Below are 22,987 nucleotides of genomic sequence, written 5' to 3'. Positions count from 1 at the left end.
TCGGCTTCATCACCTTTTTTAAAATCCTAATTAAAAAACTGGTCCAGTAAAGTAAGCAATGAATTCCCTTTTTTCCCAGCCACAGAGAGGCCATCCTGATCAGTTGGCTGTGCTCCTTCCAGATGTTTCTGGACATTTGTAAACAGGCAGCAGATAATTACAACCGGCTGATTCTGTGTCAGGTTCTGGGGACACGTGTTCCTTCCCTTTGTGGAGCTCTCAGAATCTGCTGGAGGAAACTCAAATAAATGAGAGAATCAGGGAGGGCTTCCTGGAAAAGGTGGTGCCCGACCTAAAGCTGTAGGATAGTAGAAATTAACTGAGAAGGAAGAGGAAGAATACAGCAAGCAGGAGAAGGCAATATGGGCCCAGGACCTGAGAGAAACCAGGGTGGCTGGAGCCTGAGGTGAGGGACAGAGTGGAGAGACATTCAGTCTTGGGCTTTATTCAGGGGGAGAGAACTGGTGAGCCAGAGAGGAGTAATGCTCCCTTTTCATGTTGTAAAAGCTTCCTCTGGCTGCAGCGGGGGATGATAGATTGAAGAGGGGGATCCATGGTAGGGGCGGGAAGTCTGAGTTGAGCTTGAGCGTGGAGGGTGACTGGCAGGCGGTCCACACGGATCTGTTTAGCACACCCTTAGGTGGGCTTTCTCGGAGCCGACCTCTATTTTAAGGCCTCACTGTCAGTCCCCGAAACAACCTGATCTTCCCTTACTCCCATTTTGCAGAAGGTACACTCACAGGTGCAGGTGCTTGCGGGTTTTGCCCACCAGGTGGCGCGCCTGTGCTCCCGCAGTTTACTCGATGCTGTAAAGATGTGGGGACCCGCCCTCAGTGGGCACGCGCAGCCCCTCCTGTCCTGTTCCTGGCTGTGTAATATTCCACACCGGCCGTCATTCGCTTAGCCGGTCCCCAGAAGGGACTGACCCCTTGGGTGACTTCTCCCCATTGGCCGCCACCCCCGGAGAATGGGGAGTCGCACAGGTGCATTATGTTGGGGTTCTGCATTGCGTGGCTCTTGCCGCCTTAAAGGCTGGAGTTTGCTCCCCTTTGCCAGACGGTGAAGCTGAGGCCCTGGAGGCGGGCGGGCGGAGGGCCGCGCTCTGGCGCTGGCCGGGGCTGGGCGGGGAGGGGGGCCTCGGGGGCCCGCCCGGCGGGGGCGGAGCTGCAGGGGGCGGGGCCCTCAGCCTCCGCGCCGGCGCCGATGGGCGGGCGCCCCCCCTGCGCGTCCCCCCAAGTCCGCGGCGGCGGCGGCGGCGGCGGCAGCGGCGGCGTCCAGAGCCCGAAGCCGCAGCCGAGCCGGAGCCAAGCGGGTGGCGGCGCCATGGCGTGCGCGGGGCTGCTCACCGTGTGCCTGATCCGGCCGCCCGCGCCCGAGCCCCCGCGACCCCCCGCGCCCGCGCCCTCGCCCGCCGCCGGGCCCGCCGGACACGCGCTCTTCCAGGACGTGAGTGGGGAGCGGGCCGGGGGTGCCGGCGCTGTGGTCCTGGGGGTGGTCAGTCTCGCGGGGTCGCTCTCGGTCTCTCTGGACTGCCTCACACTGTCTCTCCATGCCCTCGCTCATTCTGATTTTCCCCGTCCCTATGTCCATGTGTCTCCCTCCAGGTTTGCTGGGGGCTCTGCCTCGGCCTCTGGGTCTCTCTCTCTCACGATTTCTCTCTTGTCCTCTGTTTCCGTGTGTCTCCCTTATCTTTATCTCGCTGCCTTTGTGTCCCATGTTCTGCCTCTCACTCTTTCTCTGCTTATCTCTCCTTGCCTCTGGTTCAGTGTCGCTGCTCCCGCGGCCCCCCCAACCCCAAACCACCCCGTGTATGTGTCTGGCCGGGTGGAGGCTGTCAACTCTTGGTCACGGGAGTGGCCACGGTGCCCCTCTCTGGCAGCCCCAGGCTGGGCTGACCCAGGCAAGGGGGCCTGGGAGAGGAAGCAGCCGCTCCCCGCCCCCCACCCCTGACTCCTGACCTGTGCTAACCCCCGACCTCCTCAGATCCCACCCAAGGGCTGTGGGATCCCAGAGTTGGTCGGCGCTGCCCACACTCACCCTCTGTGGTCTGTACACCCTCCCCTTGCCTGGCAGGTGGCCCTGCAGCACCCTGGCCCAGCCGGGGTCACTCACCTGCACCCCTTCCCCACCTTTCACCCCTGTGCGCAGCCTGTCCTGTTCCTCTTGCGTCCCCACTCCCGAGGCCCCTTTGGGGTGGGAGAGGCTGTTCTGCCCCCTCCCCACTGCCCCTAGTGACTCAGCACCTTGGCCAGAGCCCTCTCAGCTGGAAGGGACCTGACCCTTCCATTTCCCAGATGGAAAAACCAAGGCCTGGAGGGGTGAGGATACATTCCGGCTCACACACGGAGGCAGGGGCGCCCTAGGGTGTGGCCCTCCGTGTACTCTGTGTTCACAGCTTAGAACCCCTCCCCCTCCCTCAGCCCCCCACCCCACCCCCAGCATGTCTGTCTGTCCTGGCCAGGCACCCTGGGTGGCTCTGTGACCCCGAGTGAGCCGGTGGCAGCCTTCTGAGAGTCAGGCTTCAGGCCAGGGAGTGCATTCATCTCCGAGAAAGCAGCCCGAGGGGAGGGGCACTCAGAATCTGGAGCTGACCAGGGCTCTCTGTCCAGGCTTTGGCCTGCCCCTCCTTGCCAGACCTGGTGCCCTCTTTGCTGGGTTGTTTTGGGTGACCAGGGAGTCTCTAGTCCCTAGGGGAGACAGGGACCATGTCTGGACTCCACTTTTGCTACTTCTGTTGTCCTTCCTGTCTGTTTCTCCATAAATACCATCTGTCCACCCTTGCTTTCTGTGCCTCTTACTCCCCCTGCACATACAACACATACATACACACACGGGCCTGCCCAGGACCGTCGTACTGAGTCGGCCCTGGAAGGGTTAACCCTGGGCTGTTCCCCGGTATGCTACTGAGTAAACAGGCACCCACAAAGGAAGGGCTAGCCACCGCCTGCATGGCAGGGTCTCAAGAAGCTGACAGAGAAACAGCCAGGAGTGGGCAGAGTCTGGGACGAACCATAGCCACACAGCAGAGTTGGGGTTCAGGTCTGGGATGGGTGCCTGGGATCTTCCAGCCGCATCTTGGCCCGTCTCCCCACCTGCCTCAAGCTGGGACCGTTCCAAGGGCTGATGCATCAGAGAGAACTCCGGATTGACTTGGGGGTGTGGGAGGTGAAGGTGCAGAGAGCCAGCTTGGAGCACCCCCGACAAGGCCAGGCCCTGCGGGAGAAGGGAGCAAGCCATGGGGCCCGCTGTGCGCTCTTCCCCTTGTTGGAAAAGGCCCTGGAGGGCCGAGCTGGGCAGGAGGAAGGGAGATGCAGGGGGCAGGCCATCCAGCTGGGGCTCTGTGGGTTTGGGGGGGTGGGGCTCTGGCCTCCCGGCTCCCAGCTCCCACCCCTGCCCTTTTGTCCTCTAGGTTTTCCGCCGAGCAGACAAGAATGGTGAGTGTGGCTTCCGCTGAGTCCCATGCTGGGGGTTAAGGGACATCAGGGAGGCTCCGGGGAGGGTTTGGAGCACAGTTGAGAATGGAGAGAAATCTTGAGAGGATCCAAATCAGAAGAATCAACCCGGGTGTCCTTCTTGTAGGAAGTTTCTGTTTTGTATCCAATTTGGCAGGAGGGAGAGTGGAGGAAATGTGGTTTAGCCAGAGGCTGGAGGTGGGGGCTGACTTTCACGCAGTGTCCTGGCCTGGTGGGAGGGTACTTCCTGTAGATGACCTCCTGTTTTCCTCACCACCGCCGAAGTCTTCACCCCATTTCACAGACAAAGGAGCCGAGGCCCAGAGAGGTACAGCAGGCTGCTGGAGGTGCTGGGCCTTGAAACCCGGGTCTATGCGATGCCTGGTTCCAGGCTCCCTCTGTGAGGGGCTTGGAAGGGTGTGGTCACGGAGCCAAGGCCGTGGGGGATTTTATCATAGATTCTTAGAGAGCTCAGTAACTTTCCATATTACCAACCAGCTGGATGCAGGGAGGGCGTGGGCAGGACAGAGCTAGGTCCAGGGAGTCAGCTCCCCTGATGCCCTGAATCCTGGGCAGTCTCAGATGCTGGCCTGGCAAAATCTGGAAAGCTAAAGCGGGAGCCATCAGGGGACCTTGCAGGCAGGTTGCTGCCCACAGATGACTCAGAACAGCCCACGGTGCCCTGATGGGCCAGTGGGGGGTCTGAGTGGAGACCACCCGTCAGCTTTGACCTCACCTTCACCTGGCCTCCTTGAGAGAGGATGGGTCCCCACCCCTTACCTCTTCTCCCTGGGTCTCCTCAAATTTGTCTCAGCCAGTTGATCAGGGCACGTGGTCTCATTTGGATCACAGCATTTCATCTGGGGAGGGAGGCTCAGGCCCTCCCCAGCTCCACTCTCCCACCCCATGTGCTTAGAGACCTCACAGGCCGAATACCCGGTGCCTCTGGCCAGTGCTCTTATGCTCTTAGCCTCTGTGATGGGGAGGCAGCTTCTGTGATGGGAAAGCAGCCTCTGTGATGGGGAGGTCTTTCCCTCCTGAGCCAGTCTGCTGCTTCTTACTGGGGCCCTACTCTTAGGAAGATCACATCTGACTCCCTGCGGCTTCTCTGTGAAGGGCCTGGGTCCAGAGCACGGAGGTCCCCTGCACCCGGGAGCCACGTGGGCAGAGACCCAGCCCCAGAGACCCAGTTCCTCCAAGTGACATCTAGGCCCTGCCATGATCTGACTGTGCCCCAGGCTGTTGTTCATTTATTTCTCCATTTGGCAAACATTGAGTCCCTGCTGAGTGCCACATATGGACTGCTTTGTCCCTTGGGCGCCTGCAGAGTGGGCCCTGTTGCTTGAAGTGGGCACCTCTGGGGGCCCCAACCCTTTGGTCCCCAATGGCCAGGCCTCCCTTCCAGCCCAGAGTCCCATCTCACTTGGCTGGGTGGTTATGAGATGCTGCAAAGCCTTCAGGGGGCCTCCATCGGGTGGCAGGGGTGCAGCCAGGGCTCAGAGATACCGACTCTGTGCCCTGTGCCCACCCCCACCCCCCCAGATGATGGGAAGCTCTCATTTGAAGAATTCCAGAATTACTTTGCTGATGGGGTTCTCAGCCCTGGGGAGCTGCGAGAGCTGTTCAGTGGTGTTGACGGGCATCGCGCTGAGTGAGTATGGGGGTTGGGGTGCACACGCCGCGTGTAGATGTGAGCCCAGGTTGTCCCTACCCCACTGTGTCCCCTGCTTGCTTGGGTTCCTTATGGAGGATGGGGGGGAGGGCACGGGGAAAGGAGTGCCAGGGCTAAGTGCCAGCTTTACCCGCCTACCTACCCCTTCCCTGGCTCCAGCCCTGCCCATCACACTGCTTCCAGCTGGGACCCCAAAATAGCCAGGCCTGAGTCACCACCTATGGTTCAGCCCACAGGTGCCCCCCCCCCACTCCTGCTTCCCGCTGAGCAACCAGCGGATGCCTGGGGACAGCTGGGCCCTGCCTGCTCCCACCCATGGATGCAGGTGCTCCCACATCTCCAGGCCTTCGTACGAATTTGCTTGCCTTCTCCCGCTTCCTCACGTGGGTGCACATGTGTGCACAGCTATCCCTCCCTCTCACTTCCCCCTCCTCCCCCCTCCTTGGAAGAAATTCTAGGCTCCCATGCCCTCCCATTTTCTGAGGCTTGGGCCAGACCTTTGTCTGCACTGCTGCTACCTCACCATCACCAGATACACCAGTCAAATTCCTCGTCCTTCAAAGCCTAGCTTAGGGAGCCTCTCTTCCAGAAAGCCCTCCCTGACCTACAGATACTCCATGCCTTTTCTGCGCTTCCACAGACCTGACTTCTCCTTCCCAGCTCTAACCACTCCTCTCTGGCCTGTGTTCACATCTGTCTCCCCCAGCCTGAAATCCCCTTGGAGGTTGAGAGAGGGGCTGAATTTTTCTCCTTAGACACTGTTTGGTGGGCTGGTAGTACCCCATCTCTGTCCACTGAGCAGCTTAATGTGGGGTGGAGTCAGAAGTTGCCTCTGTGTCAGGCTGAGCTGGGCAGGGAGAGGAAAGGACCGCTGGCTTCAAAGTCAGTCCTAGTTTACCAGGAGGGTCTGAAGGACACCTTCTCTTTTCCCTGCAGCAATTTGGAAACGGAGAAACTGTGTGGTAAGTAGGCCCATGGGGGTGCTTGTCTCCCGGGCAGGTGGGTGTCGCTGGTGTTCTGATGGAGCAGGCTGGGCTGGGCTCAGGGTATAAGGCCTGGTTGGCTGCTGGAGAATTCTAGGTTTTAAATGGGGGGATGCACCCCAGGAACCTTTGAGTATCTCCTCTGCCCTCAGACTACTTCTCTGAACACCTGGGCGTCTACCGGCCTGTGCTGGCGGCACTGGAGTCGCTCAACTGTGCTGTGCTCACTGCCATGGACACCACCAAGCTGGTGAGTGGAGGGGCTGATCGTTGCAGGGGGGTGGCAGGATGAGGGCTGGGGGTGTCTGCTGTGCTGTGGGAGCCTCCATCATCGGACTTAGGGCTGTGGGGCTAGAGGCCTGGCTTCCACTTTCTGGCTGTGCATCTTTACCTCTCTGGGTCTCAGTTTCCTCATCTGTAAACTGGGCATATTAATAGAACCTACCTCCAGACATTCATTGTGACAATTAAAGGAGAATGAAGGCAGGGAGTTTTGTCTGTCTTGCTCTCTGCCTGGCTCATAATAGCCACTTCATATCTGGAGCTGCTGCTGCTTTTATTACTGACCAGACCTGATTGTTTTGGTGTATCAAGCCCAGCTCCCAGCAGGGATGGGTTGGGGGTAGGGCATGCTCACACACATCCACAGGCCCACGCTGGTGTGTAGAGCTTGGTGGGGGGGGGGTGGGGGACAGCCCGAGGACATGCGTGAGTAGACAGGCATGTGTGCACCCATGTGTTTGTGTATATTATGGACATGTGCGCACAGCAGAAACAGTGCTCACAGCCAGGGCTCCAGGCCCTTGGATGGTATTTTTAAACACTGAAAGCACCCTTCCCTTTCTGTGTTCCTTGTAAGAGATGTCTCCACCTCTCTTTGTCCCATAGCTCTGAATGAGGGGGCGAGGAGGGAGCAGTGAGCAGGCTTGGGATTGTGCCTGACCTCATTTTTACAGAAGGGGAAACTGAGGCTCTCTGTGAGTTAACAATGAGCTGAGGACAGGGCTTCCCCTTCTGGTTGCTTTCACATAGGGTCTAGTAGCTTTTCCAAGGGTCACCCTTTGGGGCCTGGCACGGGATGGGTATCTGAATGCTACATGATGAGAGGTTGGTATGCTATGATGACTTCCGTATCTGTGGCCTGGACACCAGTAGGGGCAGCACCTTCCTTGTTGCCATGGAAACAGGGCCTGGGGGTGGGCAGCTATACTGACATTCTCTGAACTGGCACTGGTTCGCGGGGATTCACACCGCAGCTCAAAGTAAGAGCCCCAGGGTTCCTGACCACCCCCTCCTGGCCCAGAAAGGGGTAGAAGGTACCCATCACCACACGACTCTGCAAGCTGTAATCACTGAGGTTTTTATCTGGCACTCAATGCCTCTGACAGCTGCAGCTCAGCCTGCCGAGCGTCTGCCTCTGCCGCGCCCCCTTGTGGCACCACCCGTTCCAGTCCAGCAGGACTCAGTGGAACACTTCGTGCACCAGCCTGGAGCCACATTCCTGGTACATGGCCCGGGTCATCCAGGGGCACTGGAAGGTGCGCAGCGAGGCGACCATGGAGCCGCCCGTCCACACCGCTGTCCCGCGCCCAGGCTTGGCCACCAGGCGCGGCTGCAGTGTCCCACGGCATTGGGCCTCCAGCTCCAGCTCCAGGCGCTCAGGGAAGCCAGGGAAAAGCGTGGAGCCACCGGCCAGCACCACGGTGTTGGCCAGCCGTGTCCGTAGTGTCGCGGGCACCCTCTGCAGTGCCCGGAAGGCCAGGATGGGCAGTCCCGGCTCAGCCTGGCCTAGCAGACCCGGCTGGAAGAGGGGTTCTGGGCAGCAGAAGCGCTCGCTGCCAAGGCAGACAGAGCACCCACTGCCTAAGTAGAAACTGACTGGGTGCTGGCGGGCAGGATTACAGAGGTCACCCTCGAAGTCTAGCGACACGTAGCAGCAGCGCTTCTTGAGCTGTGTGATGACCTTGTGGGGCAGGGCCTGCAGTCGGTGATCAGGGCCTGCTGCCACCAGCAGGTCCCGCAGGTAGCGCGACAGGGTGCTGCCAGCCACATCCAGCCGGAAGGTGGCCTTGTGCCACGAGTGGCCCGCATAGACGGGCGTGGCGTGGCACACGCCTGCGCCCGCCTCCAAGGCCAGCCCGCTGAACGCGCCCACGGAGCAGAGCGCCAACAAGGCGGTGCTGGCCAGGTGGCACGCGGGCACTGCCAGGGCCTCGAACAGCAGCTCGGCCACCCTTTCGCGGCCCACGGGCGGCGCCGACGGGGAGTCGCTGACGAGCACGGGCCACTCCTCCGGGCACACCCGCAGGCCGCCCACCAGCAGGCGCTCCCACAGCCCCTCCAGCGCTTCCCAGTCCACCACCACGCCGTGCTTGATGGGGTGTGCCCGCGCCACGCCGCCTGCCAGCTCACAGCCCGGCGCGCCGGGCAGCACCGGCCGGTCCCAGCTGGGCACCAGGCTGGAGCTCTTGAGTACCAGGCGTGGCTGCTCCTCTCCCGCGAAGCCCGCCTTGGTGAAGCCGGAACCCTGGTCCACGACCACCGCGACGTGGCCCAACGAGGACAGCCGGCGGACCCGGCGACTATTGGCCAGCGAAGCCATCTTCGGGCCGGCAAGCCCTGCAGTCAAAACCTCGGCCCCCGAAGGCTCGGACCCGCCCTCGGCCTGAGAACCGCGTCTCAGCTGGCCTCGATGAAGGCCCGCCTTTCAGCTCGCAGCTCTACCTCCCGGGCCCACGTCCCCCGCCTTTCTGGGCTCAGTTCTTGGGCCGCGCCCTCAGGTCCCGAGGTCCCACTCTTCTGGCCTGAGTAGATGTCTCTTCAGCCCTTGACTTGGCTCCGCCCCTGGGCCTGAGGCCCGGCCTTCTGGTTCAAGAGTCAGGTTCCTCCCTAGCTGGGCCCTGGCCGCCTCGGGCCGTCTTCCCCCTCTTCCGGCTCAAGGCCCCACCCTCTCTCTGAGGACCCTCCTCAGCGGTGCGGCTCCGCCCCCCTAAACTCTTGCTTAGATGGATGATGAGAAGGGCGGGCCAAGTCCTTGAAGAGATTGAGAAGCCTTCAGGAGCACCTCTGGGAATAAAAGGCCTTTGTGGCAATATTATCCAGACATCTGTTCCCCTTGGGGACCCAGGAGTCCAGCCCGACCCTTGAGCCTCCAGCGGTCTCCTGGCACTTCTCAACTGGGCATGACCAAAGTACTGTGGTTCCTAGTGGAGGTGGGAGGGGTTGGTCAAAGAAACAAGGAAAAGAACTTGGATTGGATTCATTGTGACCTCAGTTCTCAGCATCTGCTGTGCTTCTATAGCCTCTACCCAGATGAAAACGCCCAGACCCAGCCTGTCTCCGGGGACAGGGCCACTGGTTATGATTTTGACACCCAGGGATGTGGCCTCAGCCACCCAGCTGTGCTCAGCGTTTATGCTCAGTCGTGTCCGGCTCTTTGCGACCTCATGGACTGTAGCCTGCCAAGCCCTTGTGTCCATGGAATTTTCCGTGGAAGAATACTGGAGTGGGTTGCCATTTCCTTATCCAGGGGATCTTCCCAACCCAGGGATTGAACCTGCATCTCAGTCTCCAGCATTCTCAGGCGGATACTTTACCACTGAGCTACCTGGGGCCAGCACAGCCAATTTAACTGCTTCCCCCAAACCACTTTGATGAGCTCTGGACAAACGTGCAGCCTCTCTCCTCTCAACGCTGAAGAGAAAGCTCTTAATCACGGATCTCCAGCCACCCTGAAGATCTCTTTGAGCTTAGCTTTCAAGGGCCCCGGTAGCCCACAAAGGGATCCTACCTTCAGGGGCTTACAAACGTGGACCTGAGTTTGTGACTCAATTCTGAGGCTGCCTTCACTGTGTACTGAGTGAGTCCGAATCTCACCCTGGGCTCAGTTACCTCCTCCAAAAAGCAGTCATCCCGCCCCCTCCCCCCCCCCCCCCCCCCACAGGAAACAGGCCACGTCATGTCTCTGCAGTCTTTTTTCTCTCTTTAGGACCATTATGGTTGCAAGTTGAAGACCTATTCAGGTGAGCTTAAGCTAAAGTATGGATTTTATCACAAGAGCCTTGTATGTTTTATATATGCTAAAGGCAAGAGTGAAAACAGGCTTTAGGAAAATACTGGAAGCAGGGTCTGGCTGCCGGGCTGTGGGGGACCCAAGAGGTGCATTGGGCTCTGCATTGTGTTTATATTCTTCTCAAGACTGGCTTCAGCCTGTGCATGTTCCCAAAGAAAACATTGTCTCCTACAGTTCCTGAGGTGGAGGAGGGGACAACAGAGGGTGAGATGGTTGGATGGCATCCTTGGCTCAATGGACGTGAGTTTGAGCAAACTCCAGGAGATAGTGAAGGACAGGGAAGCCTGGCATGCTGCAGTCCATGGGGTTGCAGAGTCAGACATGACTGAGCGACTGAACAAGAGTTCCTGAATTACAGACCCAGGGAAGGAACTGAGAGGACCGGGCTTGGGCCAGTTGCTTATGCCAGGAGATGTGGCCACATTGAAGAACGTGGTTACCTTGATTGCAGCCATGTGGATGGTAGGAACGGGTCAGTTCTCACATGGCAGTGGGGGAGGGGTGACGGGTACTGCGACCTCCAGCCTGATGCAGGCAATGTGGTGTTGACACTGACAAAAGTGTACCTTCAGGAGAAGTTAGTCGTACCTGTGGTTTTAGTGAGCTGGGACCTTCACCCCTCTGCATCGCACCCCCCCACCCCCCGCAAAGGGGCATTTTGAGATTGGTCGCCAGCGGAAAGCAGGCTGCAGGTTCGGCAGGGCTGGAGTGGACAAGAATGACTAGGGTCTGGCGCTGGGTTTGGGACCCAGGAGCGTGAGAAGCAGCCGGGTCCTGCCCACAGAAAGTGTGCCAGGCCTCTTGTGGATGAACTAGGGAGGTGAGCCTTGAATCGAAGACCACAAGTGACAGTATGACCAGAGCAGGAGTGAGAGTGGAAGTCACTGAGACACCCCAGAGGGGAAGACTGAGGCTGGGCATCTGGGCCTGTACATTCCAATAATAGGTCTGGGCATTGGAGAGCCAGTGTGAGCTTATGAGCAGAAGTGTGAACTGCCCTACAGATAAGTGCTTTGGAAGAAGCCTCTTTGGCTGCAGTGTGGGGAAGAGGATGGGGTGGGGTAGGTGGAGAGACGGTGACTGAGGTGCCTTGGGGGTCATCAAGCACAGTGGGGTAGGATTGAGGGGTCAGAGGACCAGGGACCCCAGTCTCTCCTCCTGGGTGCTCTCACAGGCAGGATGTGAGTCTAAGGTTCAAACTATGCTGACCTTGGACTTTCTCAGTTCTTCCCCACGGTGGTGGCTTTTTGCCTGGGACTTTCCCTCAGTTAGGAAAGAATTGTTGAGTGCTGGAGACTCTTGGACTTGCCTGGCCTCTGCTGGAAGCAGGCCCCTCCTCCTCCTAGCGTGGCCAAGCCTGACTTTGCCCAAGCTCTCTTCCGTCGGATCTGCAGCCCTGGTGGCGGGATCTGACCCCGGCCAGGAGTCGCAGGGAGAGGAGAACCCTCCCTCCACTGTGGTAGGGTGCCCCCTCTCCAGTGAGGCACAGCGGTTCTGACACTTGGGTCAGAAGAAAGGAGAAAGCAAAACCAGCCTTGGCCCCAGGCCACGGCCATGGCTCTACCCCTCCGCCCCCCTATTCGCTTGTTCTTCCCTGTCTTGCTCTGGGCCTCAGTTTCCCCCACCCCGTCTCCACGCCCCGACGCTTCAGACCGGGCTACAGACGCCAGCGTTGCTATGCGCTCTTTATTGGACTGGACCAGGGTCCGGGAGGTCCGGGCCAGGCACTCAGGGCCGCGGGCGGGGGCAGCGGCGCCGCTTGCGCGGCTGCTCCTCGGCGGCCTCGGCCTCGCAGTCGGTCTCGCTCTCGGTCAGCAGGCGCGCGTAGAGCCGCTGCCAGCCCTGCACCGCCTTGGCTCCGCCCCCCGCGCCGGCCCCGCCCCCGGGGCCGCCCGCCGCGCGGCGTCCCTCCTCCTGCAGCCGCGCGTCCAGCAGCAGCAGCAGGACGAGGATCTTCTTCATCTCTCTCGCGCGCGCGCTCTCGCGCCGCTCACCGCCGTCGCCAGCTCCTCGCAACATGGGTGCCGCCGCCGGGGGCCCCGCGGGGGTGTCTGCCGCAGCCTCGCTCGCCCGCTCGGGCCGCGCTCTGGGCCCCGCCGTTGCCTCGGCTAGTTGCTGCCGCTTGTCCAGGGGGAAGAGCAGCACGATCTTGGTCTGGGGGTGGGGCAGGGGCGTGAGGGGAACGAGCTCCGCCCGCCTGCCTCCCGAGGACCCTCACCCACCCGGGTCCTGTCTCCCAGAAGCCTGCCCTCTCTTGTTTCCAGGGTGCCCGCTGTCCTCCCAGCCTGGATAGGGGGAGGTGGGGGAGGCAGGCACCCTGCTCCATCTCCCAAGACCCCTGCTTCCCCCCCTGGAAACCCTCACCCACCCCAGGCTGACTTCCTGACACCTGACTCCGATCAAGTTTATGAGATTCCCCTGTCTGCCCTTCCAGCCTTGATGCTGGGACTCTTCACCCACCCCGGTCCCGACCCAGGGCCTCATGCCTAGTTGAAGAGAGGGGAAAGTAACACGTTTTGAAGCTGGGGAATGGAAAGTGGAGGTGGGGGCGTTGGGGATAAGGGAGCCTCAGTGGCAGCCGCTAGGGCTGATTCACCATGCCGAGACTTCCACCCATCTGTCCCGGGTTGGGAGAAACATCTCCTGCACACCCTCCTAGGCTCCAAGTCTCATCCACCTCCTGGTTTCTGGGATACCTGCTCTCCCTTCTGGGTTATTAGGACCCAATCCACACCCACGTGGGTTCCTGAGACCCTCAGCCACAACAGGGGTTCTCTAATGCCTTCCATAGGGGCTTCCCTGGCGGCGTTAATGGTAAAGAACCCGCCTGCCAATGCAGGAGACAGATGAGATGTGGGTTCCATCCCTGGGTTGGAAAGAAATCCCATGGTCAGAGGAGCCCAGTGGGCTACAGTCCATGGGGTTGCAACCAGTCGGACACAACTGAAGCTGCTTAGCACACACATGCAACCCCTTCCATGCCCTACGTGACCTAGACCCCCAGCATCCGCTCCTGCCCACCTGTCCAGGTCTGCCAAACCCCACCTGCCCTTTGCTCCCTGGACTCACACTGGGCTTCTTCCACTTGAGGTGGTTGAAGAACTGCCGTTTGCGCTGGGCCTTGTCCATGTCAGGTGGCTTCTCTTTGCGGGCCTGCTTGGGCACTTTGGTTCTCTTGTGGGAACTGTTGTTTCCCATGGCAGGGCTGGTCACCACTGGGGACCCCAGCCCATGCTGCCTCTGCCCTGCCCTCTGGCTGGGGGCCCCCCGCCCTGGCTCTGTCCCAAGGACCACATTGTGACCTCATGGGTTGACCTCATCAGCTCCAGGCTCCGAGCTGCTCCTGCCAGAACCCACAGATGAATCTTGACTCCATTTACTCTGTCTGTGACTTCTGGCTTTGGTTTCTTGGTGTAAAACTGGGCTAAAGATTAGTGAGGCTTGTAAGGTGGTTAGTGGTGGTGGTGTTCAGTCACTCAGTTGTGTCCGACTCTTTGCAGCTCCATGGACTGCAGCGCACCAGGCTCCCCTGTCTATCACTATCTCCCAGAGCTTGCTCAAACTCACATCCATCTAGTCGGTGATGCCATCCAACCATCTCATCCTCTGTCGCCACCTTCTCCTCCTGCCTTCAGTCTTTCCCAGCATCAGGGTCTTTTCCAATGAGTAAGTTCTTCGAATCAGGTGGCCAAAGTATTGGAGCTTCAGCATCTGTTGTTCCAATGAATATTCAGGGTTGATTTTCTTTAGGATGGACTGGTTTGATCTCCTTGCTGTCCAAGGGACTCTCAAGAGTCTTCTCCAGCACCACAGTTCTAAGCATTAGTTCTTTGGTGCTCAGCCTTCTTTATGGTCCAACTCACATTTATACATGAGTAGTGGAAAAAACCATAGCTTTGTCTATACAGACCTTTGTCGGCAAAGTGATGTCTCTCATTTTTAATGTGCTGTCTATGTGGTCATAGCTTTTCTTCCAAGGGGCAAGCATCTTTTAATTTCATGGCTGCGGTTACTGTCCAGAGTGATTTTGGAACCCAAGAAAATAAAATGTCACTGTTTCCACTGTTTCCCCAACTACTTGCCATAAAGTGATGGGACCAGATGCCATGATCTTAGTTTTTTGAATGTTGAGTTTTAAGCCAGCTTTTTCACACTCCTCTTTCATCCTCATCAAGAGGCTCTTTAGTTCTTCTTCACTTTCTGCCATTAGATTGGTATCATCTGCATATCTGAGGTTATTGATATTTCTTCTGGCAATCTTGATTCCAGCTTGTGAGTCATCCAGTCCAGCATTTCACATGACATATTCTGTATATAAGTTAAATAAGCAGGATGATAATATACAGCCTTGTATTCCTTTTCCCGTTTTGAACCAGTCTGTTATTCCATGTCTGATTCTAACTGTTGCTTCTTGACCTGCATACAGGTTTCTCAAGAGATAGGTAAGGTGGTCTGGATTCCTGTCTCTTTAAGAATTTTCCACAGTTTGTTGTGATCCACACAGTCAAAGGCTTTAGCATCTTCAATGAAGCAGAACTTTTTCTGGAATTCTCTTAGTTTTTCTATGACCCAACAGATGTTGGCAATTTGATCTCTGGTTCCTCTGCCTTTTCTAAATCCAGCATCTGGAAGTTCTCGGCTCATGTACTGTTGAAGTCTAGCTTGAAGGGTTTTGAGCATTACTTTGCTAGCTCGTGAAATGAGTGCAATTGTATGGTAGTCTGAACATTCTTTGGCATTGCCTTTCTTTGGGATTGGAATGAAAACTGGACCTCTTCCAGTCCTGTGACCACTGCCGAGTTTTACAAATTTGCTGGCATGTTGAGTGCAGCAGCTCTTTAACAGCATCATCTTTTAGGATTTGAAATAGCTCAGCTGGAATTCCATCACCTCCACAAGCTTTGTTTGTATTAATGCTTCCTAAGGCCCACTTGACTTCACACTCCAGGATGTCTGGCTCTAGGTGAGTGACCACACTATCGTGGCTATCCAGGTCATTAAGACCCTTTATGGATAGTTCTTCTGTGTATTCTTGCCACTTCTTAATATCTTGTTAGGTCTTTGCCATTTCTATCCTTTATTGTGCCCATCTTTGCATGAAATGTTCCCTTGGTATCTCCAGTTTTCTTGAAGAGATCTCTAGTCTTTACCATTCTATTGTTTTCCTCTTTCTTTGCGCTGTTCATTTAAGAAGGCTTTCTTATCTCTGCTTGATATTCTCTGGAACTCTGCATTCAGTTGGGTTTATCTTTCCCTTTTTCCTTTGTCTTTCACTTCTGCCGGTTGCAGGGTGAAGGGCCTGGGGAGTCTGTGGCCACGGGCACTCGGGAGGCGGTGGTGCCATGGTGAAGATGCTACTTGAGGCCCCGGCATCCTGCCTGGCTGCCTGCAGGGGGCCGCCCCCTGGTGAAGTCACTCTCCCCTCGCCACACCTCGCAGGCTGGCAGGTGGGCAGTCTCGCATGTGCTGGCGAGTGTCCGAGGGTGTGTGCTGGACCCAACCTGCCACCCTGTTTGTACCTCCATTGCCGCGCCAGGGACCATGTGGGTCAACCCAGAAGAGGTGCTGCTGGCCAGCGTGCTGCGGATCACTGAGAGAGCCAACCCCTGCTTCATCCTGCAGCCGAGGAAGGGGCACACGGGTGCTGAAGGCGGACGTGGCGGCAGACTGGTGGTATGACAGTCTCTACGTGAGGGGACTGTGGGCTTAAAAAAAAAAATCCACAACCCAAAACTTGGGCAAAAACAAGATGATGGAATAGAGGGACATGTGCTCATCTTCTGTGAAAATAGCAAAATCACAACTAGCTGTTGAACAATCATCGGCAGGAAGATTCTGGAACCCACCAAGAAAAGGATACCCCATGTCGAGGGACAAAGAAGACGAAACAAGACAAAAGGAGGGGCACAATCATGTTAAAATCAAATCCCATACTGCCTGGTGGGTGACCCACAAATTGGAGAACAATAATGCCAAGAAGTTCTTGCACTGCTGCAAAGGTTCTAGGCCCCACATCAGACTTCCCAACCTGGGGATCTGGGAAAGGGACTAAGAATCCCTAGGGAATCTGACTTTGAAGGCCAGTGGGATTTGATTACAGAACTTCCACAGGCCTGGGGGAAACAAAGACTCTTGGAGGGCCAACCAAAACCATGTACACCAGGACCCAGAGGAAAGGAGCAGTGACCCCACCAGAGATTGAGCCAGATTTGCTTGCAAATGTTTGAGGGTCTCCTTTGGAGACGTGGGTTGACAGTAGCCTGCCACACGGACAGGGGCACTGACAGGAACAGTCCTGGGAGGCGCGTGTTGGCATAATTCATCTTGGAGGTTGCCAATAGCTCCACCATAGAGCCCACAGACTCCAGGACTGGGTCACCTCAGGAGAAACAACAGGGAGGGAAGCAGAGCCCCACCCATCAGCAGACAACTGGAGTCAAGATTTACTGAGCTTGGCTCTGCCCTGCAGAGCAAGACCCAGTTTTCCCCGCAGCCAGTCCCTCCCAGCAGGAAGCTTGCACAAGCTTCTTATCCTCATCCATAAGAGGGCAGGCAGAAGGAGCAGGAGCTACAGTCCCACAGCCTCCAGGGCGAAAACCACAATCACAGAAAGCTAACTAAAATGATCACATGGATCACAGCCTTGCTATGGCAAAGGGGCTTGCGTAACTCAATGAAACTGTGACAAAACACGGTCCATTGGAGAAGAGAAGGGCAAACCGCTCTAGAATTCTCACTTTGGGAACCCCGTGAATGGTATGAAAAGGCTTCCTGGTGAGGAGAGAGGAATTTCTGTGACCTGGGTTTGCATTCTGACTCTGACACTCGTTGTGTGACCTTGGCCAAGATAATCCACTTCTGTAGGCCTCAGTCTTCTCATATGCAAAATGGGGTCAGTGATGGTTCCCGTAAATTACTATGAGGATTAAAATGAAACTGCTTGGAAACAGGGCCTGGCACATAATGGGTGCTAGTGTCAGCCAGGTTCTTTGTAAGCAACAGAAACTGATCAGTCACCTTAAGCACTAGAAAGGGAATATATTGGACGGATTTCAGGAAGTTCAAAAAATGGCCAGGAAGTCCAGTGGCTTGGAGAAAGCACTGGCCTGTGTGAGAATGAGAGGTCTCAGCAGTAGCCACTCTGTCTCTGCCCATCTGATGGCGGAACTGAGGCGGGTCATGGGCAGGAGACGAAGCCCTCGACGTGTGATGCCTCTGAGGCCCCTTGGGGTGGGGGCACCTCAGCTGCCTGGGATTCCCACCCTGGACCGAGTGTGTGTATGGGGCTGAGGGAGGTGTTGGTGAGGAGATCCTCAGGAAATCTATGACTGTTAGATGTACAAGTGGGCAGGTTTCTTGTATTATGTTTGACCAGAAACAACGGCAGTGTGGCATATGGGATCTTAGTTCCCCGGGCCCCCCGCACTGGGAGCACGGCGTCTTAATCTCTGGACCACCAGGGAAGTCCCGTGACAGCGGTTCTTTATTGAGAACTTAGGTACCAGATAGTAGGCTGAGCCCTATGTGGGAAATAACTCATTGGAGCCTCTTAGCAGCTCAGTGAGACGGCTGTTACCAGCCCCGTTTTATAGGTGAGGAAACTGAGGCACAAGGAGATGAAGGTAGTTGGGGAGTCTGGGCATTCTGAGTGGGCAGCACAGGGCCTGGCAACGGTCAGCCTCCTTTTCTCTGCCTCTCTTGGCAAAGGCTGGGGGAGATGGCAGTGTAGACAGGGCTCAGCGCTGGGGTACGTGACCCGCTGTCCTCTACCTACAGCTGCTAGTAAGAAGTGCTCAGTAAATGTGGGGTGCGTGGATGAGTGATTGAATGAATGGATGAATGCCAAGATTGTGAGTTTGGGGCCAGCTGGTGAGTATGGGGCCATATCACACCATCATTTTGCCTCACGTGTCAAAATTGCCCTGCCCCAGTCCCCACCCACACACAGTCTAGCTATGTCCGGGGCCTTACTGGCTGAAAGTGGTGGCCGCAACAGGGAAGGGGCCTTGAGGCCCAGAGAATGGGACACGCTTCTCGCTGTTGGCCTCATCCCTCCCAGTGAGAGGCCGGGCCCAGACAAGGACGGGGTCTGGGGTTTGCTCGGCCCCCAGGGTCTCGGTGTCGTCCTGTTTATGCCAAGTCTGCAGGCCGTCTGCTCTTTGCGCTGCCACTGGTGCTCTGATGGGCAGGGGGTGGGGCACAGGGGGCAGCTCCCCATTCAGAAATACATACTTGGAGCCGGGAAATGCCAACCATGCCCCCCTCTTCCCCAGGAGTATGAGCGGGCCTCCAAGGTGGACCAGTTTGTGACACGCTTCCTACTGCGGGAGACGGTGAGCCAGCTCCAGGCCCTGCAGAGCTCGCTGGAGGGGGCGTCAGACACTTTGGAGGCCCAGGCCCATGGCCCGCGGTACGTGAGGTGCTCGGCCATCTGTGGGTCCAGTTCATGAATGTCTGTTATCTCCGCGTGTCAGGTCCCTCAGCTTCCATCACATTCTACAGTTCTGGCATCCCAGAGCGCAAATTGTTGTTCTTAGGCAGGGAGGTCGGAGAGGGCGAGACGGCGTGGCTGGCTTTGCAGCTGGACCTCAATATCCTGAAGCTTGGGGCCAGGCCTGTTCTGGGGCCCCAGTGCTTGGTCCCATGGGTCTGGGAGCAGTGGACTGACCCTCCACTCCCCTCAGGTCAGATGAAGAGAGGGTGGAGGTGCCGAGCCGGCCCCGAGGCAGCCGGCGGGCAGGGCGCAGGGCCCTGCGGAGTGTCAGTCGATCGTCCACCTGGTCTCCTGGCTCCTCCAACACAGGTGTGTCTGCAGCGGGGTGGGAGGGCATGGCATCCCCCGGGGGCCCCAGCGTTTGCTCCTCCACCCGCCCTCAACTCATCCTGAGAAGCCCCCAGCCTGAGGGGCCCGTGCCCGCCCCCCAGGGCAGAGCTCCGAGGCTGAGATGCAGTGGCGGCTCCAGATCAACCGCCTCCAGGAGCTCATCGACCAGCTGGAGTGCAAGGTGAGCGCGGTGCTGGGGGAACTGTCTGGAACCCGCACAAGCCAGGCCCACACTGGGGGCCTGGCCCATGCACTGCATCCCTCACAGGCCCCCCGGCTGGAACCCCTGCACGAAGAGGAGCTGACCAAGGGGCCCAGCTCGGTGAGTCTGGGAGAGGGGCAGACAGCTGGCATGGGGCCAGGAGGGGGCCGTGAAGTGAGGAGGTTCACGTAGCTACTGTGTCTTGTTGATACACCCCCTTCTCCAGGCTTGGCCCAGCCTTTGTTCCCCGGGCCTGGCGGGCGGGTGTGGGGTTCTGGTCGTTGCTTCGTGACTCTGCTTCTGTCCCTCCATGGGCATCAGCGTCCCTTGCCTACAGTTCTGAAGGCTGGGTGTGTGTGCAGCAGTGTGGACAGAAGCTGAAGGGGGCGGTCGGAAGCCGTGCGGTGCTGCAGGAGAACCGGCCAGTGGCTGGAGCGAGGCAGTAACCTTGGCAACAGGAGGAGGAGGATGGAGCCAGGAATGCTGGGGGCCGCCTGGGGGCAGGAGCCTGACCTCAGGGCTGGCTGGGTCTGGTGCAGGCCAAGAAGGGCAGGGCCCTCCTGAAGGCCACAGCAGGCCCTCACCCGCTGCCCTGCCCTGCCCCAGCTGACCAGGCTGCTTCTCTTGCCAGCACATCCTTGTGGCCCAGAGGCAGGTGCAGGTGGCTGAGGAAGCCCTGCAGGACTTCCGCCACGCCCTGTGCTGCTACGTGGACTTCACGGGGTCCCAGAGCCACTGCCTGCAGTGAGTCCTCAGCTGGGTGCTGGCCAGCCAAGGTCGGGGGGTGGGCGGGCAGGGAGGAAGGCTGGGCTGGGTGTCCTGGGCCAGGGCTCTCCTTAGACACCCCTGGTGAGGTGGGCAGGGGTGGTGGCAGCCCAGGCCTGGCCTGGCCTGGCCGTCTCTTTGGCCCTGCAGTGTGTCTGCCCAGAAGATGCTGGACAAGGCTTCCTTCACCCTGTATGAGTTCTGGCAGGACGAGGCCTCCTGGAGAAGGTAGGAGTGGTGGTCTGACATTTATTGTGGGACCTCGAGTGAACCAAATCTGGGTTCAAATCATCTCCTAGTCACTGGCTCTGTGACGTCAGGAGAGTTACCTAACCCCTCTGAGCCCCAGTGGCCTCCTTCTCAAAATGGGAGCGATGCTAAATCCATTCTCTTGTCACCCTTACGAGATGAGATGTAAAGAACTGAACACAGTGCCAGGTAGGTGCGCGGTGAACATGCACAGCTCCCACCGTGCCACACCCCATGACACGTGCCTTGTGTGTGACTGCATGTAATCCTCATGGTATCAGTGATGTGGACACTGCATCCCCATTTCACGGAGGAGAAAACTGAGGCTCAGAGCCACTATGAGGAAGGACTGAGATCTGAAACCAGGCAGCAGGACCGGGCGGGAGTGGGGAGCTTTTAACCATGTGGTCCTGGTCACTGGGGACCAGCTCCGGCCTTGGTCCACTCTGCGGCCCTCCCCAGGCACCAGCAGTCCGCCTGCAGTAAGGCCTTCCAGCGCATCCTCATTGACCATCTGCGGGCTCCAGACACCCTCACCACTGTGTTCTTCCCAGGTGGGCGGTGGCCGCCAACCCTCTGGGGAAGGGCAGTGGGCACCTGGATGGCCTCTGACTCCCAACCTCTGGCCCGCAGCCTCCTGGTGGATTATGAATAATAACTGAGCCTGATCTGCACAAACCAAGGACTCCAGAGCCCTGCCTGCCTCCTCCTGGAGCTTCCGGACTGGTCAGCTCCACTCAGCTCAAGACCAGGACGCTGCCACCTCCGTAATTGGGGCCCGGCTCTCAGCCTCCCAGAGCCAGCTGGTGGAGAGTCTCACAGCCCAGGGATCAGAGACTGGGCTGCTTCCTTCCTCTTTCTTTCTTTAACAGTGTGTTTTATTGCTTATAGCTTCGGCCTCTGAGATACTCTGGTATTTGTCTGGCCTCAGGAGGCCTGGATTCTGGTCCCCTCTGCCCCTGCCTTGCTGTGTGACCAGGGCAGGTCCCTTCCCTCTCTGAGTTGGCCTTGGGCTGTCTGGCTACCTAGTGGGTGCCTGCTTTCTTCTTGCTGTCTTGGGACCAGGCTTCTGCTCTTCCGCAGCCAGACGCAGGGCCAGGGCTGATGCTCAGGAACTGTCCTCCACCCCCTGCCCCCAACCTCGATCCCCAAGACTGGGCTGGATCAGTCTGCCGTGTGGGCAAAGGACGTGGGGGGCCCCACCCCCTTCCTGGGCCGGCAGGCTCCTGACGATTTCAGCACCTGTGGCTGCACCAGAGCCCTCCGGAGGATCCTGGATTGGTTTGCATGTTATTTGCATATTATTTGCATGCTCATTCCCACCCATAGTCAGGGCACTATGGGAAGCCCCAGGGTGACCTTGCTAGGTAGCAATAATTTGGGCCCAGAGTCACCTGCTGCCCCCAGATACCTCTGAACCCCAGCCCAGAGGCAATAAAGGCAGTGGTCACCTCTGGCATCGCTTCCATTCTCTCTCTCTCAGCAAGAACTCCTGGTCCCCGTGCCTGTGGATAGTGGGAACTTAATCATGGCCAATCCAGGTTCCCTCAATTCAGGACCTTCTCACTCCACAAAGCCTGGTTCTGAAGTCTTTCCTGGGAAAGGAGAGTGGACATGGGCTCTGCCAAAACTCCCCTAAAATCCTGGGGGTTCTAGCTTCACCCCCTTCCTTTACCAGCAAGGTGTGGTATGAAGGTGGGGGCAGACCACAGAGCCCTCTCAAGGCCCAAAGAGCATGGCTGACCCCTATGAGAAGACCTGTCCCCAGATAGAACCTCCCCTGCCCTTCCCAGCTGGACTTGTCACCAGCCCTGCTGCCTGACGGCGCCAGAGGGCAGTTCCGGGAGGATACTGGATGAGTCCGTCCTCCCAGCTACTGGACCTCCTTCGAGCCTTCCTGAGGGAAGGGACTGGGGGCATGGAGGGAGCTGACTGACAAGAAGGCGGGTGGGAGAGGGCTCCCCAGGTCGTGGGCCCTAGCAGGGAGGCACACGGCCGCACAAGAGCACAGGCTGGCCCCTTGACCTGGTCTGGAGGGTGTGGGGTCAGGAGCGTTTAGGCAGAAGAAACGGACAAGTTGAGGCTCTGAGAGCGGGGAGAGCTTGCCTCACTGAACGGAAGGGAGCCCAGAGGTGGGCTGAGGTCAAAGCCAAGGCAAGGAGGCAGCAGGGCCTCGAAAGCGCTGCATCTCGCAGAAGCTGCGGTAGGCTTTAAGGAGCGGCTGGCCAGTGCGCTGAGGGCCATTTCACCAAGGCACCTGGCTGCCCTGCTGGTGCCAGTCGTGGCTGGGCTCTGGGGCACGGCCAGGAAGGCAGCTCGGACGGTGCCGGCTCAGGATAGGTGCCCTAGGGTGGGAGGTTTCTCCCCGCGGATCCCTGTAGGTGTTCAGACTTGCAGGGACAGACAGCTGCTCCCACTGGCCCAGCTGCCCAGGCCAGGAACCAGCACAGGGGTCTCTGGGGGCCCCTGGCCAGTAGGCTACCACACTTCTGGACTCCTGGCAGTTCCTAGAAAGTGCTGCCAGCACCTGAGTCACTCAGGTCTGGGTGGCTGGAGGAGGGTCAGGGTCGTCTTGTTAGAGAAGCCCATCTAGGAGGAAGTAATCCGGCTGTCTGCCTGGTTCTGATTCCTTCCGTTTCCTCTATGAAAACAGCACCAACAGCAAACCCTCAACCCTAAAAAACTTCCCGTTGCCTCTGAACAAAGATGCTGAAATTCTTCAGCTCAGGCTGACATCTGTCAAGTGGGTGCCTGCTTCATCCTGTGAT

At 58.2% G+C, this 22,987-nt stretch overlaps 3 protein-coding genes across 5 annotated transcripts; 1 reads left to right on the top strand and 2 right to left on the bottom strand.

Moving 5' to 3' along the window:
- Positions 1-1,162: 1,162 nt before the first annotated feature.
- NECAB3 (N-terminal EF-hand calcium binding protein 3) lies at positions 1,163-21,675 on the top strand. 3 transcript variants are annotated; one of them, XM_043883858.1, is made up of 13 exons: positions 1,165-1,446; positions 3,410-3,434; positions 4,995-5,103; positions 6,061-6,086; positions 6,260-6,357; positions 18,453-18,589; positions 18,864-18,982; positions 19,105-19,184; positions 19,272-19,325; positions 19,837-19,949; positions 20,121-20,198; positions 20,682-20,773; positions 20,853-21,675. In XM_043883858.1, exons 1-13 carry the CDS (start codon positions 1,204-1,206, stop codon positions 20,879-20,881), a joined length of 1,203 nt encoding a protein of 400 aa, XP_043739793.1. In that variant the 5' UTR covers positions 1,165-1,203; the 3' UTR covers positions 20,882-21,675. The 3 variants fall into 3 exon arrangements, with proteins under 3 accessions (XP_043739795.1, XP_043739793.1, XP_043739792.1); XM_043883860.1 differs by lacking the exon at positions 20,682-20,773 and having other exon boundaries at positions 1,163-1,446; positions 20,853-21,008; XM_043883857.1 differs by lacking the exons at positions 1,165-1,446; positions 3,410-3,434 and adding an exon at positions 3,459-3,780 and having other exon boundaries at positions 19,105-19,325.
- Positions 7,570-8,709, bottom strand: ACTL10 (actin like 10). Its single transcript, XM_043884172.1, has one exon. The coding sequence runs from the start codon at positions 8,707-8,709 to the stop codon at positions 7,570-7,572; it is 1,140 nt and encodes a 379-aa protein (XP_043740107.1).
- Positions 11,852-13,476, bottom strand: C23H20orf144 (chromosome 23 C20orf144 homolog). Its single transcript, XM_043883861.1, has 2 exons — positions 13,249-13,476; positions 11,852-12,333 (listed from the first exon to the last, which is right to left on the bottom strand). The coding sequence occupies exons 1-2, from the start codon at positions 13,375-13,377 to the stop codon at positions 11,908-11,910; spliced, it is 555 nt and encodes a 184-aa protein (XP_043739796.1). The 5' UTR covers positions 13,378-13,476; the 3' UTR covers positions 11,852-11,907.
- Positions 21,676-22,987: the final 1,312 nt, after the last annotated feature.

This window comes from Cervus elaphus, chromosome 23 (genome assembly GCF_910594005.1).
Source record: "Cervus elaphus chromosome 23, mCerEla1.1, whole genome shotgun sequence".
NCBI lineage: Eukaryota > Metazoa > Chordata > Mammalia > Artiodactyla > Cervidae > Cervus > Cervus elaphus.
This window is presented reverse-complemented; position numbering and strand designations above follow the sequence as displayed.